At 41.0% G+C, this 18349-nt stretch overlaps 1 protein-coding gene across 1 annotated transcript; it reads right to left on the bottom strand.

Moving 5' to 3' along the window:
• Window positions 1-1889: 1889 nt before the first annotated feature.
• Window positions 1890-10995, bottom strand: HRH4 (histamine receptor H4). The gene is made up of 3 exons (XM_004318631.4): window positions 10815-10995; window positions 7359-7522; window positions 1890-2696 (listed from the first exon to the last, which is right to left on the bottom strand). Exons 1-3 carry the CDS (start codon window positions 10993-10995, stop codon window positions 1890-1892), a joined length of 1152 nt encoding a protein of 383 aa, XP_004318679.3.
• Window positions 10996-18349: the final 7354 nt, after the last annotated feature.

Raw genomic sequence — 18349 nt, 5'->3', positions numbered from 1 at the left:
ATGCAAATCAAAACTACAGTGAGTTATCATCTCACACCAGTTAGAATGGGCATCATCAGAAAATCTACAAACAACAAATGCTGGAGAGGGTGTGGAGAAAAGGGAACACTCTTGCGCTGTTGGTGGGAAGGTAAATTGATACAGCCACTATGGAGAACAGTATGGAGGTTCCTTAAAAAACTAAAAATAGAATTACCATATGACTCAGTAATCCCACTACTGGGCATATACCCAGAGAAAACCATAATTCAAAAAGAGGCATGTACCACAATGTTCATTGCAGCACTATTTACAATAGCCAGGTCATGGAAGCAACCTAAATGCCCATTGCCAGATGAATGGATAAAGAAGATGTGGTACATACATACAATGGAATATTACTCAGCCATAAAAAGGAACGAATCTGGGTCATTTGTAGAGACGTGGATGCATCTAGAGACTGTCATACTGAATGAAGTAAGTCAGAAAGAGAAAAACAAATATCGTATATTAACGCATAGATGTGGAGCCTACGAAAATGGTACAGATGAACCGGTTTGCAGGGCAGAAATTGAGACACAGATATAGAGAACAAACGTATGGACACCAAGTGGGGAAAGCGGCGGGGGTGGTGGTGGTGGTGGTGGGATGAAGTGGGAGATTGGGATTGACATGTATACACTAATATGTATAGAATGGATAACTAATAAGAACCTGCTGTATAAAAAATAAATAATAAAGGTAATGCTCCTCCCCCCAAAAAAAAGAACTCTGAGAAGTTATAAAAGAAACACTGATAAAACCTTACAGAATAGATTAAATTAACTATGAAGTCAAAATGAAATGTTATGACAAAGACAGGCAAAGAACACTATGAAAAAATTAATAATGACAAAGAGAACAAAATGTCACCAGTCTAATAAAATGCAACTCATCAGTAAGGTATAACCTACATTAACTGCATAATAAAGGAATCACTCTGAGCACTTCAGTGTAAAATATTGAGCACACGAGTTAAAAACATCAAACACAGAAATATATTTTTTTCATAATTATTGACATGTACTAGTTCTGTGAATGTTACACCAGGTACATCATATAGTCCTTTTGCATCTCTTAGCCTTTCTCTTTCTTCCATATTTTCTCACAGAGAAGTTTGAGCTGATGTGGAAGTTAGGAGAAGGGGGCAGGAAGGAATATGGAAAGCCATCCTTTCAACCCATTGCCTGTCCCTCACCCTGACATCTTCTGATTGCTGGAGCCTCCAAGATAACTTCATTGAGGACCTTTGAGAGCTGCAGTGACCTCCTTTTTCCTCCCTCGTCTCACACTTCCTTCTTTTCTAGGATCAGGAATATGGAGTCTGGAAGTACACATGCCCTCTGCTCTTCTATCTGGCACCCTCAACCCCCGTCCTGCCAACTCAAACCCTAATTCGCCTGCTCAGTGACCATAACAGTTACCCACCCCCAGCAAAGAGGGCACAAGAGCTCTTTTTTTCTACTGTATACTTTAGGGAATGATCTTAAAACGTGACGAGTTTTCATCACTGTAAAATAAAAAAGGGAAATTCACTTAAGACTGTAGCAAACACTGAACATAGAAAACCAAAATTCTTGAATTTCACAATCAACGTTATTTAAGATCTAAAAGACAAAGAAGAGGTGATGACTAAGAAAAATATAGTGCTTTTGTGATTATGAGTTTACAAAAATATTACTGTCAATTTCTAATTATGCTGTTGTTATTCACCGGAATAATTTTCCACTGACTTCTAGGTTCCAGGTATTTTTTTTTCAAGTTTTCAAGTGTTATGATTTTCTGGATTTTTTCAGTAGAGTGGAAAGGGCAAGATGAAAGCCAGGTTCATTTAGGTGAGAGCAAGACTGAAATTTACATAGGCACAAAGATTAAGAGGACGTTGACCGATTGTGTGATGGTATGGACTGCTTTTTCACACAAATTATTTTCAAGAAAGCCTTCTGAAAACGCTTGTGACACAGCGAATACAAAAAAGGATTGTCAAAGGAATTGAACCTCTGAAGCCAAAATGTGAACTCATACACAGCTGTTGCTGACAGACTGAGGTCTGTGGGGGATATTGAACGAATAATTGTGAACAGAGAGTAGGGAGCCCAGCAAGTGGCAAAAACACCTAAGAGAATGGCCAGTGACTTGGCTAATTTCCTGCCTCTGCACAGCTCAAGATGTTCGCTTTGTTGAAGAACAAGGGAATCTGAATGGGAGAGGGAGCCCGTTTTGGAAGCAGTTACACTATTTGGCTGGGCTATTAAGGAAAACAAGAGCCTGCTCTTTCTTCTTGGTTTCTCTGAACGAAGGGATGCTGCTGCTTCCTCTGGGTTAGAAAAAGATGTCCTTGAAAACAGTCCGCTCCTGAATGAGCGTCCATAGCTACTGGAAGAGACAGAAGTGAATCTAGAGTGCCACCTACTGAGATTACCATACTTCCATAGGCTCCAGTAAATATACATGTTGAAATAAGCCATCAACAAGACTGGGATCATGAATTCCAACAGTACCATGAGGGCAAGGATATACCATTCCGTTAGGAATCCAGGTTCACAATCCCCCTTCCCATTCTTCCAGGCCTCTGAAACTAGAATTATTGGCCCATGCACTAAGAAGGCCACTACCCAGACGGCCACCATCAGAACCACAATCTTCAAGATCCCAGTGTGCTGAGCTCTGTAAGGCACCTAAAAGAAACCAAGTAAGTTATTTTCAATACGATGAGCATATGTTGATTGCACAAAGCGTACCATCGGCCCTCAGGAGTTTCAGGGATGTGCAAAGCGGGGATATTCACTGAATTTGGGTAACATGATCTGGGCCAGGGCAGAGGGTTCGATTTCGGTGGACCCTGGGCCAAGATGTAGACTTTCTTAGCAGTTCAAGGTTAAACCTCTGACACTATAGAAAATGTCAAGGTCAATATCTAAAATAAGAATGCAGTCTTCCTAGTCCACAGACACTAACCTGAACTGTTAACTGAAACGAAATGCCCATTTTCACGGTGTTTTTTTGTTTTGTTTTGTTTTGTTTTTTGCGGTACGTGGGCCTCTCACTGTTGTGGCCTCTCCCGTTGCGGAGCACAGGCTCCGGACGTGCAGGCTCAGCGGCCATGGCTCACGGGCCCAGCCGCTCCGCAGCATGTGGGATCTTCCCGGACCGGGACATGAACCCGCGTCCCCTGCATCGGCAGGCGGACTCTCAACCACTGCGCCACCAGGGAAGCCCTTTCACGGTGTTTTTAACTTGCCAGATGGATCATGAGCAGCAATTTTTTTTAATGAATTGGAATAATCAGTGTCAGAATGCATCACACATCCTAAAGATATGTATTGTTTGATGAAACTTTTGCTTTGGGAATATAGATGTACATAGAGAACGAGAAATGTGTGTACTGAATCATAGTGTAAAATGCATTTATCACTGAAGTCACAGAAAAGTTTAAAAGACACTGGCTTTTCTAAATCCGGTATTTAGGAAGAATCTACTCTGCAGTTTATGCTGAGCCTTCAAGGTGGGGTCAAAAAGAGAAGAACTCTTATGTTACTCCCACAAGATGACGCACAAAAAGAAAGTTTAAACCAGCTGTGGGGAGATACTACAGTGTTACTGAGCGTGACCAAATCATTTATTTCTACAGACGTATCTACCCGACAAAAATGGTGCCAAAGCAGTGGTGGCCAGCCACTGGGGAGACATGGCTGTGGTGCGTGCCACGGTCTTTTTATAGGGGTGAAGAATGTTCTAAGTCCACTTGGTCACAAGGACAGGCTTCTGTAAGGGAAAATGGGATTCTCTGAGGGAGGATTGCTCTTGGATCACAAGACCCATGACTTTTGATTGATTCTGAAATCTTCTATAAGAAATCTAAAATGCCAACCACCCTGTATGAGGGATAAACGTATGACCCAAGACTTTCTTAAGGGGACCTAGAGCACACAACCTGTCTGGACACCTTTTAGGTCAGTAAGATTCCTTCCAGCCCAAATATTCCATGTTTCTCTGCCTTTTGCACTCAAGGGAAAGGAAATGATTTACCCATGAAGTTGGAACACACTTCCCTTTCACCATCTCTCAAGTGCTATTTTCTCTGTGAGTTTTCAAGTCTTGTTCTAAAGTGGTTTCTCATTTTTATTAAAGGGGTGTAACAATGCCCAGCACTGTCTTTCTCTGATGGATTATACATGCTGGGAAGGGCTCACCAATTGGCTAGAGGTAAAAGGAGGCTGTTTTAAAAAAAAAAAATTATTTTTAAAAAATGCAGAGAAGTGGGGTTTTCTTTTTTTGTCTTTTTCCAAATTACTGGTATTTCTGAGGCTAAGCTAAAATGCCTATGGTGCTGACCACAAACTCCCATGTACAATACATTTTTTTGCCTTCTGCTTCTCATACCACTAATTAATACTTGCGCTAAATCTAATGATTATGAAGATGGTAACAATACCCAGATGGTCATAAACTGCATTTAGTTTTTTAATTGCTCTGTTCAGCCTTTGTAATGATATGATGCAATATGCTGGAAAGTAATCTCTTTTCTATTATGCATAAGGTCAAATGGGATAATGGACATCCAAGGGAATTGAGAAGATGATGCCAATCTCTTCATCTCTGGGTAGCATTCTTAACAGATAACAGTTCAAGCATTGCTTAAATCCAGGCCCGTGCCTCCCTGAAATCCATCAGTGGCCCACTTCTCACCCACTACAGAATATGTCCATTATTCAGGATGTTGTCTCTTACCCTGCTTCCTTCCCCACCCCAATAAGATATCCAAACATTCCGTCAATCCGGTTTCTTTTGTGAGGCAGAGCAACCCCTGGAACTTGCTGGTATTAATAATGAGATGGGATTGCAGAGCCGTTCTAAGTGCCTGTCATGCACTGCCATCTGCATCGAGCCTTCCTTCCCCAAACTATTGTCAGGTTTCCATTTCCCAAGCCCAGCCTGCCGCCTTCCCCTATTACACTGTCTCCTCTACTTTTAGCTACAGAAAGCGCTCAATTCCGCATGATCACTTCCTATGAGCTCCTGTGGTCTTTAAAGGCTTCCTTCTGGCTTCATACAGCTGTGTTGGAACTCAGCCAACAGAGGTGCGCGTGCTGCCTGAGCACCCCCGGGAGCATTCATACACTCATGCGTGGAGCACTTTTTACACTTGACTCTGTGCTGTGTACCAGGGACCCGGATCCAGCTGACCTAACCCTCACCAAGTTTACAGCCTCCATTGCCAGGGGAATTCCTCAGGGCAAGACCAAGAAACAAGCCCGCCCGTTTTCTCTCTGGACATCACTCCTCAACTCTCTGTAACTTCTAAGCCCTTTTTCTAACTGGGCAAGCCACCCCTTACCCTAACACAAAGCTGAGGTTGCCTCAAGAGCTTGGATGTTCCGTGAAGAATGTCCCAGTGAACATAACTAGGAACACTCAGTGAAGATTAAAAAGAAAACCCAGAGAGAAAGGAAAATTTTAAAGTACAAATTAAAGATTTAGTTAAAGAAAGATTATTAATCAGAGCACTGCTTTTCAAACATTTTGACTGTGACCTAAAGTGAGAAATACATTTTATACCCTAATGAAGTATACAGACAGAAGTATTCATAAAACAATACTTACCTTTATTATGCACAAGGTACTCTGATAGTTTATACTCTAACTTAAGTTCTGTTGTACTTCTTTCCATATTTTTTCATTCTATGAAAAAGTGACATAATAACCCACTGAACTGATTTCATGACTCAATAATGGATTACTATCTGTTTGAAAAATCTGAGATTATAGGCTTCTGATGGCTAATCCAAACTGATCTGTACTCTCTCCAGGGTTTGTCCAGAACAAACTGCAGTGGACTCTGGTGCCAATAAAGTACTCAATGTCAAGTGTCTGGCTGTCCCACCACATCCATTCTCTAATTCTTCCTGGCCATATGGCAGCTCAGCTAGAGGCCGCACTTCCCAGCTTCCCTTGCAGTAAGGTAAGACCACATGACTAAATTTCACCAATGAAAGGTGAGTGGAAATGATTGTGTGATTCTGCGCTACTTGGTTAAAAGAAAATCCCTTACCCTGGACTTCTGCCTTTTGCCCTTCCTTTCTAGAACCTGGAGTGACAACAGCATGATTTGGAGCATGCAGAGGAGGTTAATGACTTAGGGTGGGTGGGGGTCAGCAAACCACTGTCCATGGAACAAGTGTGGCCCACGACCTGTTTGGATAATAAAGTTTTATTTGAGCAGTTGCAACAGACACCATAGGTCCCTGCTCTAGAGGGTACAGAGCCTGGATCCCTGGGTGAGTTCCTGGAGCAGAGCCTTCCCATCTTCCTGAACTGTTCTATGAGAGAAAAGTTAGCTTCTGTCTTGTTTGGTCTCAGCATTTTGGAGTCTCTTCGTTACAGCAGTTTATCCTTGCCTTGTCCAGTGCACCCTCCCAATCCTGTCTGCCTCCAAGCTGCACAACTCTCCCAGGACGGAACTGTCACTGTCCTCTCAATGCCTCCAGCACCACACTTAGTCCCTTTGTTTATGGATCTGTCTCCACATTAGACTGTTATGCTCCTCAAAAGGAAAGACTCTGGAGATTCAGTTTTGTGTCCTTAGCAAAATCCCTGTCGCACAGTCGTTTCCCACACATTTGGGCCCCTGGAACTCGGGAGTGAAGGAAGTTTCCCATCTAGGTCTCAAAGACTTCAGCTCACCGTCCATGTTTCTGTGGCCTCTTCCCACCCCTCATCCTTATTAACATCAACCTTATTCTCTCCTTTATTCTATTGCTGATAAATTTAGCTTAAGAACTGTCACGAACTAGTTGATGAGACTGTTCTAAATCTTGGGTAAGTTCAAACTTTCTTGGCATGGGTCCTAAACTGGCACTGGTTAGTTTCTGGTTAGTGCTACTGTATAACCTATAGCTTCCCTGTATACTGTCTTTTCCTTTGGTCATTCAAAATTAATTTTCTCGTGACATTCAGAAGTCTGGGAGTCTTTCTAATCACCCACCAAGTTCCATCCTGAAGAAAACATTCAGGTCTCAAGTTGTCTAAGGAGTTGAACAGATGAACCTACCGTGAGACTCATGCATATCCAATCTACTACGGACTCGATTTACCACTTCTCACAACTTGCCTTGGATTTTGGTGGACACCTTCCCATTTTAGTGGTACATAAGAGAGTGACCTAACCAAATCACACAGAAGATGTTCACTATGCACCAATGAAAACTTAGTGCTAGATAACAAAAGGGTAACGGGCTTCTCTAAGTTTTGCCAATTAAGCAAAAAAATTTTTTGCTTGGGGACCCAAAATTTACAAGTATATAATCTTCTAAGGAGGATAAATTAATATTTTGACTTACAGCATTTGAGACTGACTGGTATTGATCAAAGCTGATGAGTACAATGTTATACACAGATGTTGTGCACAAAAGATAGTCAATAGTGAGCCAAAATGCACAGATGTTATCTTCAAACTTCCAGTTGAACAGCCTGTGAGGGATGTACAAAGGAATGGAGATCACACCTGTACAGGGAAAAAATGAGGGTAAAGAAAAATAGCACATATCAATGAATACGAAGAGACATAGGAACACAACACAATGAACTCTCTGAACTGACCAAAAAGAGATGGATTATAATTTAGAAATTCATGGTATTTCATCAACAAACTCAGGACTGATCTCATACACATTCTTTAAATACCGTTTTTAAAATAGCTGTCACAAACGTCGTACCTTCAATGGCTTCTTATTACTTTCCAAATTAAGTTCAGGTCCCAACATGTATGTCCAGCCATGTACAGCACACATCATCTTTGTGTTCATGACCCAACCCAAACAGGATGGGCCACCCTTCCCCCATACACATCTCACATTGTCACATCTCTTTGCCTTTGCCAACAACATTCTTTCTTCCTAGAATATCCTCCTCTCTTCTACGGAGAAGTCTATTTAATTCCTTCTAATTCTTCACTTAGTTTAAAAAGTGGCATCCTCCTTATCATCTTTCCTGGAACTTCCTGGGTAAAAGTGACCCCTCTGTCACTTGCCCTCTCCTGGAACTTCACTCATCTCTCCCTGTCTCATGTACAAATATATCCTACTTTATATCGTTGTCATACGTCAACTTGTTTCTCCTGAGGACTGGGACTGTGTGGGAAGTCGATCTTTGTATTTTTCACAACATCCAGGGTTGACCAATGGCTCACATGTTTAACTCAAGGAAATTAATAACAGCTAATAGGTATTGTGCAATTACCAGATGCCGGACATTGTGCTATGTGTATTACATATATCATCTCATTTAACTTTCACAGAAACTTTATGAGGTAGGCACCATGCTGAGTTAGCAGATAAGGAATCTGAAGTTCAAAAAGGAGACATTATTAGCCCAAGTAAGGGAAAAACTGGATTTGAAACCAAGCAATGTGATTTCATAACCCCTGACTTTAACTGCTACCCTTCACCAAATGAACAAATACCTGAGTGATTCAACTCAGCACAGAAACTGCTTCATTGTGGAAAATGACTGAACTGGGTTCCTTTTCCTTTAGCCTTATAGGGGTTTTCAGTTGTATTGACATTTCAGACAGGTGGTCTACTCACTAAGAAAATAATCTATTAAGTGGACGCTCGGTTGAAATCTTATTTTGTTGGATATCTTCATATTTTATGAAGGCACTTGGAAGGAATTCCCATTTTCCATATGAGAACCAAGTTAACCTATCATGAAGAACAATAGTAAAGATAAAAGAAAGGAAAGGGAAGATTGAAGGAAACCCTTCATTCTCCCAAAACAAGATGACATGAGCACCCCAATGTTCATTGCAGCACTATTTACAATAGCCAGGTCATGGAAGCAACCTAAATGCCCATCAACAGATGAATGGATAAAGAAGATGTGGTACATATATACAATGGAATATTACTCAGCCATAAAAAGGAATGAAGTTGGGTCATTTGTAGACATGTGGATGCACCTAGACTGTCATACAAAGTGAAGTAAATCAGAAAGAGAAAAACAAATATTGTATATTAATGCATATATGTGGAATCTAGAAAAATGGTACAAATGAACTGGTTTGCAAGGCAGAAATAGAGACACAGATGTAGAGAACAAACGTATGGACACCAAGGTGGGAAAGCGGGGCAGGGGTGCTGGTGGTGGGATGAAATGGGAGATTGGGATTGACATATATACACTGAATATGTATAAAATAGATAACCAATAAGAACCTGCTGTATAATAAATAAATAAAATAAATTTTTTTAATGTATATTTTAAAGATAATTATTGTAAAAAAAAAATGACATGCCACCATGAAACTCTTAGAAGAGAACATAGGCAAAACATTCTCTGACATAAATCATACCAATCGTTTTTCTTAGGTCAGTCTCCCAAGGCAATAGAAATAAAAGCAAAAATAAACAAATGGAACCTAATCAAACTTATGAGCTGCTGTACAGCAATGAAACCATACACTAAATGAAAAGACAACCTACAGACTGGGAGAAGATATTTGCAAATGATGTGACTGACAAGGGCTCAATTTCCAAAATATACAAACAGCTCATACAACTCAATAACAAAAAAACACAACCCAATCAAAAATGGACAGAAGACCTAAATAGACATTTCTCCAAAGAAGACATAGAGATGGCCAACAGGTACATGAAAGGATGCTGAACATTGCTAATTATTAGAGAAATGCAAATCAAAACAACAATGAGGTACTACCTCACACCAGTCAGAATGACCATCATTAAAAAGTCTACAAATAACAAATACTGGAGAGGGTGTGGAGAAAAGAGAACCCTCTTACACTGTTGGTGGGAATGTAAATTGGTACAGCCACTATGGAAAACAGTATGGAGGTTCCTCAAAAAACTTAAAATAGAGTTGCCATATGATCCTGCAATCCCAATCCTGGGCATATATCCAGACAAAACTATAATTCGAAAAGATACATGCACTCAATACTCATTGAAGCACTATTTACAATAGGCAAGTGAGGGAAACAACCTAAAAAAAAAAAAAAAAAAGGCGACATGAGGATATAAAGGTGTTGTTTTAGAACCAGTGTAAGGAAATGCAGAACTTAGTGTCCTGTGCCTAGATTTACATACAAATGTGAGAGACAAGACACCATCGAGAAGAAGAGTTGTATGGTCAGTTCTTACCTGTAGTTCAAATTGCCTGCTTGTTTTACATTTTAACTGTATGTGTATGTATGTATATGTGTGTGTGTATATATATCTTTTAGGATTCTAAATATTTCTGGCATATTATTTTTTTAATTGAAGTATAGTTGATTTACAGTATTGTGTTAGTTTCAGGTGTATACCATAGTGATTCAGTGTTTTCGAAGATTATACTCCATTATAGGTTATTACAAGATAATGGGTGTAATTCTCTAAGCTTCCTTATGGTGCCTTCCATCTCAAAGGGGTGTGTGTGTGTGTGTGTGTGTGTGTGTGTGTGCACCCGTGGTATCTCAGGATCACCTGAGATAAATCAAGGTATCTTCAAAACAGAGAAATTTATTATATTTTGGCCCAGAGTTGTGGCTTCCAATGTTCCCGACAGGAGCATTTTCCACATACACACTCATTTCCTTCCCTGGATGGGAAAGAAGAGCGGGATGCCACCAACCATTTGCATTACAGATGCCATTGTCTATTTATTGATAATGTTTTTCACAAACTTTCTGAATTAGACAAAAGAGAAAGGTGTGTTCAAAACCTCTGGAGCTGCTTGAAATAGCAGTTAATTGAAAACAGGCTCAAGTCTATTCCTTTTGTTTTAATGAATGTCACCTGCTGTCACCTTGAGTTCTTTGGGGTGGTTTAATACGAACGTCACGCTCAGTTCCTCTGTCTTGTTGAGTGGTTTTGCGCCTCCTTCCAAAGGAGTTTCAGAACCTGAAACCATGAACCTGAAATACATCTGTGATATACCCTCTCCTAGGTGTTTCCATAACTTCCACTCTGGAGTCATGCTTCTGGGTTAAATAGACTTGATAAGAAAAACTAATAGCCAAGTCCTTGAAAAGAGCCATAAGTCTTTGGCATGACCAATTGTGATGGTGGGAAGGTAGGGGAGTGAGGGAAAACAAACTATATTAAAAGAAGATGGTAAAGAAAATAAAAAGGAAGTGAAGGAACCAGGGGGAGGAGAGAAGAAGCCTTCTGCTACTCCCTCCACCCCTAGCTCACTCTGCTCCACCCTATCTGGCATCAAATACACCGTACACACACCCTCAGATTCTTGCATGGGTTTCCTGGGCATGAACCACTATTCCCTCAGAGGCTCCTTTTGTTTACTCCAATACATCTTCCTCAGTGAGCCCTACCCCTGACGTTTACATTGCAGCCTCTACCTCTAACACATTTCCTCCCTGCTATTATGTTTTTCTCAGTAGCAATGATCAACCTCTAAAATGCTATGTAGTTTTATTTACTTATTTATACTGTTTACTTTCCTCTCCCCGCCCCTGCTGCCAGGAAAAATACAAGCACCATGAGGGTAAGGATTTTTGTCTGTATTTTCACTGATATATCCCCAACACCTAAATGGGTGCCTGGTTCAAAATAAATCAGTATGGGATGAATGAATAGATGAGGACGGGAAAGCCCAGTTTGCATAAAAATTGTCACCAGTCCGGTATCGCCCCTTCTTTCTGAAGCCAGTTAAGAAGCTGCATTTTCCATGAGAAAATGATAATCGAAATGTCAGGGAAGGGACTTCCCTGGTGGTCTAGTGGTTAAGACTCCATGCTTCCACTGCAGGGGGTGAGGGTTTGATCCCTGGTGGGGGAACTAAAATCCCACATGCCATGCCAAGTGGCACAGTCAAAAAAAAAGAAAAAGGTGGGGGGAGCTAAAAGCCCCAATGAATTCTTTGGGCCAACAGAGGAGTATGTAGATAACAGTGATTGTATAGAGGGTATTATGGAACTCTGTGCTTCAGAGCTGCAAAGGGCCCTGCTCAAGTATTTACCAGGGTACTGACCAGCACAGTATGTGGGGAAATGTTCTCAGACAGGAAGAAGAACCACACAAAAAAGATTAGAAGGAACAACACCCAGGGGTCACAAGGGGCCAGTTACAGACTTTGTTCCCGCCAGCCAGACTGACAAAACTCAATTCACGGGGCACTGGGTAATATATTCAGAAAGGTCTTGCCTCAGTAGTCAGAAATAGGTAGCCCTATACTGAATACTGCTTGGATTCTGCCTCACAAATCTTAAAAGCAAGATCTGAAAGGACCAAACCAGTTCCAAGTAACTTAATGGAAGCTCTGAACACAGCTCAAGAATATTTATAGAACATAAAAATATCCAGTCCCCAGCAAGGTAAAATGTATAATGTCTGGAATCCAATTAAGAATTATCAGGCATGCCAAGAAGCATGCAAATAAGACCCATAATGCAGAGAAAAATCAATCAGTTGAAACCACCCATAACTGACATAGATACTAGAATTAATAGATAAGGACATTAAAGCAGTTATTATAGCTGTATTCCATATTTTTAAACAGATATATAAAGAAATAAAATTATTTTTAAAAGACCCAAATCAAACTTCTAGAAATGAAAACTGAAATGTCTGAACTAAAAATACATTACAAAGGATTAATGACAAATCAGAAATTGCAGAAGAAAAGATTAGTGAATTTGAACATATAGCAAAGTAAACTACCCAAAATAAAAAACGGATAAAGGAGAATTTTTTTTCAATTTAACAGAGCTTCAGGGGAGGATAAATTGGAAGTTTGCGATTGACATACACACTACTATATATAAAACAGATAACTAATAAGGACCTACTGTATAACACAGGGAACTCTACTCAGTACTCTGTAACGGCCTATATGGGAAAAGAATCTAAAAAAGAGTAGATATATGTATGTGTATAATTGATTCACTTTGCTGTACACCTGAAACTAACACAACATTGCAAATCAACTATACTCCAATAAAAATTGTGGCACAGTGGTTGAGAGTCTGCCTGCTGATGCAGGGGATGCAGGTTCGAGCCCTGGTCTGGGAAGATCCCACATGCTGCAGAGCAGCTGGGCCCGTGAGCCACAACTACTGAGCCTGCGCGTCTGGAGCCTGTGCTCCGCAACAAGAGAGGCCACAATAGTGAGAGGCCCGCACACCGCAATGAAGAGTGGCCCCCGCTTGCCACAACTAGAGAAAGCCCTCGCACAGAAATGAAGACCCAACACAGCAAAAATAAATAAAAAATAAATTAATAAACTCCTACCCCCAACATCTTCTTTAAAAAATAATAATAAATTAAAAATAAATAAAGGAGATGCTGCACCTGTCAAAAATTTAACAGAGTTTCACTAAGCTGTAGGACAACTTCAAGGGACCTAATATATGCCTACAGAAGTCCCTGCAGGAAAGTAGAGAGCAGGGAACAGAAGAAAAAAGTTGCAGAAATAATGGGCAAAAGCTTTCAAAATTTGATGAAAACTATAAACCAAGAAGTTCAATGAACCTCAAACACAAGAAACATGATGAAAACTGCACAAAGCACATCAAATCAAACTGTTCAAAACCAGTGTTTAAAAAAAAATCTTAAGAGCAGCCAGAGGAGGGAAAATTACATACAAAATAAAAAAGATATGGATGACAGCAGATTTCCCATCAGAAACAATGTAAGCAAGAAGATACTAGTCTAACATCTTTCAAGGGCTGAAAGAAAAAATATGTCAACCTAGGATTCTGTACCTAATAAAAATAACTTTCAAAAACAAAGGCAAAATAGGAATTTTTCAGATGTATAAGAGCTGAAAGGATTCATCATCAACAAACTAGAACTACAAGAAATGTGAAAGGAAGTTCTTCAGGCAGAAGGAAAATGAATCCAAATGGGCATAGGAATCTATACAAAGGAATGAAGAACAACAACAAATGGAGGTTTTCTTGCTTGTCTCTCCTAGTAGAAATAAGTTGCTAAGGGCTAAGGCTGCATTTTGTTTCATTCTGTTTTATTACTTTTTGTTTAAGTATGATATACACAACAAAAGTACATAAATCGGGACTTCCCTGGCGGTCCAGTGGCTAAGACTCCACCTTCCAATGCAGGGGGTGCAGGTTCGATCCCTGGCTGGGGAACTAAGATCCCACATGCTGCGCAGTGCGGCCAAAATTTAAGAAACAAACAAAAGTACATAAATCATAAGTGTATAAAGTACACAAGTCATAGATGTATAACTGATTAATTTTTACAAATTGAACATACCCATGTAACCACCAGCCAAATCAAGAAACACTCAACCCTCATGGGTAAGACTATCCTAACATCTATAATCAAGATTAGCTCTGCCTATTTTTGTATTTTATAAATGAAATTATGCATTCAAAATTTACATTAGAATTGGGAGATTGGGATTGACATATATACCCTAATATGTATAAAATGGATAACTAATAAGAACCTGCTGTATAAAAAATAAAATAAAATTCAAAAAAATTTACATTAAAATACTTCACATATATTCTATATGACATGATTAAATTATAAAGAAATTTATATATTCTACTCCACTATAATTTATTAATTTCATTTGCGATGCTTTTAAATTTATTAAAGTGAAGAATAAAAGGAATTTGTTGCATTTCCCCTTTCTTTACAATTTCACTGGAAGGGAAAAAACTTTCCTTTCTCACTTGGTAACCATAACCTGAGCCTGGAGCTTCCTTATTGGACAATTCTACTTCATATTTACTCTTTAGGTATCCACTTCGAAAACCAAGAATAGGATCTGGGTAATAAAAAGGTAAATACCTCTGAGTTCAGAACTTACATGTCTTTCATATATACATAGTTTCCCAAAGGAGAAAGACTCTGATGAAGCAAGAGGCAAGCTATCTCTCCCCACTCCATCCCATTCTCCTTATATCAGACTTGATAGAAACTTAGAGTACATTTAGCCTTCCTAGCTACATCTCTTCAGATCAAGGTCCTCAGTTCACTGCCCATGCAGGCAACAGTAAGTAAAATAGTATCACATTCAGTTGACTTATTTTACTTATCACTTTCAAAGTAGTAGGTTAGGGCTTCCCTCGTGGCGCAGTGGTTGAGAGTCTGCCTGCCGATGCAGGGGACAGGGGTTCGTGCCCCGGTCCGGGAAGATCCCACATGCGGCAGAGCGGCTGGGCCCGTGAGCCATGGCCGCTGAGCCTGCGCGTCTGGAGCCTGTGCTCTGCAACGGGAGGGGCCACAACAGTGAGAGGCCCGCATACCACAAAAAAAAAAAAAAAAAGAAAAGAAAAGAAATGGGGGTGATTAAAGAAGAAAGACAAGAAGGATGAGGCAGAAGAAAAATGAAAAGTAAGTCTGAGAGAGCCTTCACTTGGAGCACTGCTAAAGGCTTATGTCCTCACTCCTTGTGAGCCCAAGAAGGCTGAGTCGCAAGACCAATGGCATGATACCCAAGCCACTCTCCATCCACAGCACTGGCCAGACTCTACTGAAAGTTTACAATGAAGAGTTACCTAAACTTGTCTCAAGGATCAGTGTGTATTCAGAACCAACAAAAGAAAAGAAGAGCCCGGAGCAGATAAGGAGCAGCAAAGTTGACAGGTATCTTAATTTATGTTATCCCACAAGCAGATCCTGAGACAAAGATCTGTACAAGTAGTTTATTTGAGATATGATTCCAAGAGTAGGGGAAAAGTAGTAATGGGAGAAGAGCGGGGAAAGGAAGCAAGCCAAGAAGGGTGCTTTGAAGTTATACTTTGACTAATGAAATCTTAATCCTACTGGGACACTCTGGAAGCCAGTGTAGAACATCCTCCTCAGAGTTATTCCCGTAGTTGTGAGGGAGCCATAAATCATTGGCTAAAGATTGCTAGGGTTTGAGGGTGGCATTAATTCTCCAGTATTTCCAGACTGCAGAGCAGTCTCAGGCCACCAGAGAAAGCCGTCAGCAAAGAAATGCAGATGCTGGCAGGTGGGAGGTCAGCAGGTATGAGCTACAGCAACGAGGCCAAAGGAGATTACAGGCTGGGCACCAACAACATAGTTATAATCCCAAGGGCTTTTCTCCAGCAAAGAGTAATAGCAACCATGTTCCCAACTTTTACCTTTCTTAGATGGCAGCTAAGGCTCATTTTGTAGACAAGAAGGGGAGGGCTCTGCTTCATTGGTTACCCTGGTGGCTCCCATGTGGGATTTTTGAACTTGGGTGCTAGGTCCAGCTGTATCATACTTTAGATTCATATCCTGGAACTGAGCCACCTGGGAAGGTACTTGCCACCTCTTACCCAGTACTACCATGGACACAAACCTATTAGCGGATAGACACGAAGGGGCAAAATTGGCCTAACTAAAGATGTAAGTGTGCTCAGAATAGCCTCACAGAGTGAGCAGGATATGACAGAGGTTACTGTGACCTCGGTGCTAGAGTTGATGATGTGGTGAATGAGTGGCTGTTCCAAAGGGTAGATCCAACTTTATTGAGAAAATGTGCTATGCAGGTTTTCACCCTGTTGCAAGAGACCAAATGACCTGCAAAGCCTGAAATACTTCCTATCTGACCCTTTTACAGTGCTAATCTGCTATCATAAGCAACAAATGAGTGCCCAAACCCTAGTCAGGCTCTCACTACCTCCCACAATAGAGGAGATGTCAAGGAGGAACCAGGGGGGCTGACTCATCAACCTTACTGTTGTTGGGAGTCACCAAGACCACCTTCAGGTCCAACAATTTACTAGAAGGGCTCACAGAATGCAGCAAATCTGTTATACTCACAGTTATGGTTTATTACAGCAATGGGATACAGATTAATATCAGCAAAGGAAAAAAGGCACAGAGTCCAGGAGAAACCAGGCACAAACTTCCAGTTGTCCTGTTGTCCTCTCCCAGTGAAGTCGTATGGACAGTGCTTAATTCTAGCAATGATGTGTAACAACATGCATAAAATATTGCCAACCAGCGAAGCTCACCTGGGCCTTGGTGTCCAGGGGTCTTATTGGAGATTGATCATATAGGCATTTAGCGTCCACATGGCTGACCTGAATTACTTAGTCTCCAGCTCCCCCAGAGGTCAAACTGAATCACGTGGCCCAAGATCCCCACCATGAATCACATTGTTAGCTAGACTATCTGGCTTGAGCAAGGCCCCAAGTAAACAAAAACACTGTAATGGGCAAGATATTCCAGGAGCTTAGCGGTTATTTCCTAGGAGTTGGTCAATGGCCAAACTATTTGTTAAAATATGAAGGGTTTGGACAACCCAGGCCTGCTGAGTTAATCCTTACGTTTAGTATTTCCCCAGAACTGGATGAATGATGGAGAGATAAAGAAGTAGCTCAGGGGGATTTCCTTGGCAGTCCAGTGGTTAAGACTCTGTGCTCCCATCGCAGGTGTCATGGGTTCGATCCCTGATGGAGGAACTAAGATCCCGCATGCCTCACAGTGTGGCCAAAAGTAAAAAATAATTTTTTTTTTTTTTTAAAAGAAGTAGCTCAGGAAAACATACCAAGAAGCTGGATGGAGGGCTTCCCTGGTGGCGCAGTGGTTGAGAGTCCGCCTGCTGATGCCGCGGACGCGGGTTCGTGCCCCGGTCTGGGAAGATCCCACATGCCGCTCAGTGGCTGGGCCCGTGAGCCATGGCCGCTGAGCCTGCGCGTCCGGAGGCTGTGCTCCGCAACGGGAGAGGCCACAACAGTGAGAGGCCCGCGTACCGCAAAAAACAAAAAACAAAAACCAAACAAACAAAAAAAGAAGCTGGATGGAGAACAGACTGGAGAGTCCTCAGCCCTGGAGAATGAGGAGCTATGCTTCCTACACATCACAGTGGGCTCCTTCCTGGATACCCATGGATGATAAATGTTTTCAGCTGTTTTGTTCTCTATGAGATCTTCCAAAAGCTCTACACCAAGTTGAGGGCCAGAGGCAACTAGACAGAATGGTGGCAGCTATAAAACTTAATGTCATTAAATAATAAGAAAGCTTTAGCAGCTACTCCTTCAGAAATGCAAAAGAACTTAAATGCATAAACTGAAAAGCATACAGAAGATCTAAGGCAGCTTAACTTAAGAAAAAAAAGACAAAAGATCAATACGCGAAAAAGGATAAAAGAAGGAAAAAGCTATAAAGAAAATGCAAAATAGTTTCAGGAAGAAAAGAGCTTGGTCTTTATAGTTTTTCTTCATCCTAAATGTAAACCTGCTAGAAAGTCCCTGCATGTTGATGGTTTTAGTCCCTTGTTTGCTGAAGGAAATGGAACACATTGGAGACTGAAACCAAGCTGGACCCTGTGGGACTCCATCATCTGCTGGATGAGATTAAGGCTCTTGCTCTGTCCCTCTATTTCTTTTTCTTTTTTT

The sequence above is a fragment of the Tursiops truncatus genome, chromosome 13 (genome assembly GCF_011762595.2).
Source record: "Tursiops truncatus isolate mTurTru1 chromosome 13, mTurTru1.mat.Y, whole genome shotgun sequence".
Lineage (NCBI taxonomy): Eukaryota > Metazoa > Chordata > Mammalia > Artiodactyla > Delphinidae > Tursiops > Tursiops truncatus.
This window is presented reverse-complemented; position numbering and strand designations above follow the sequence as displayed.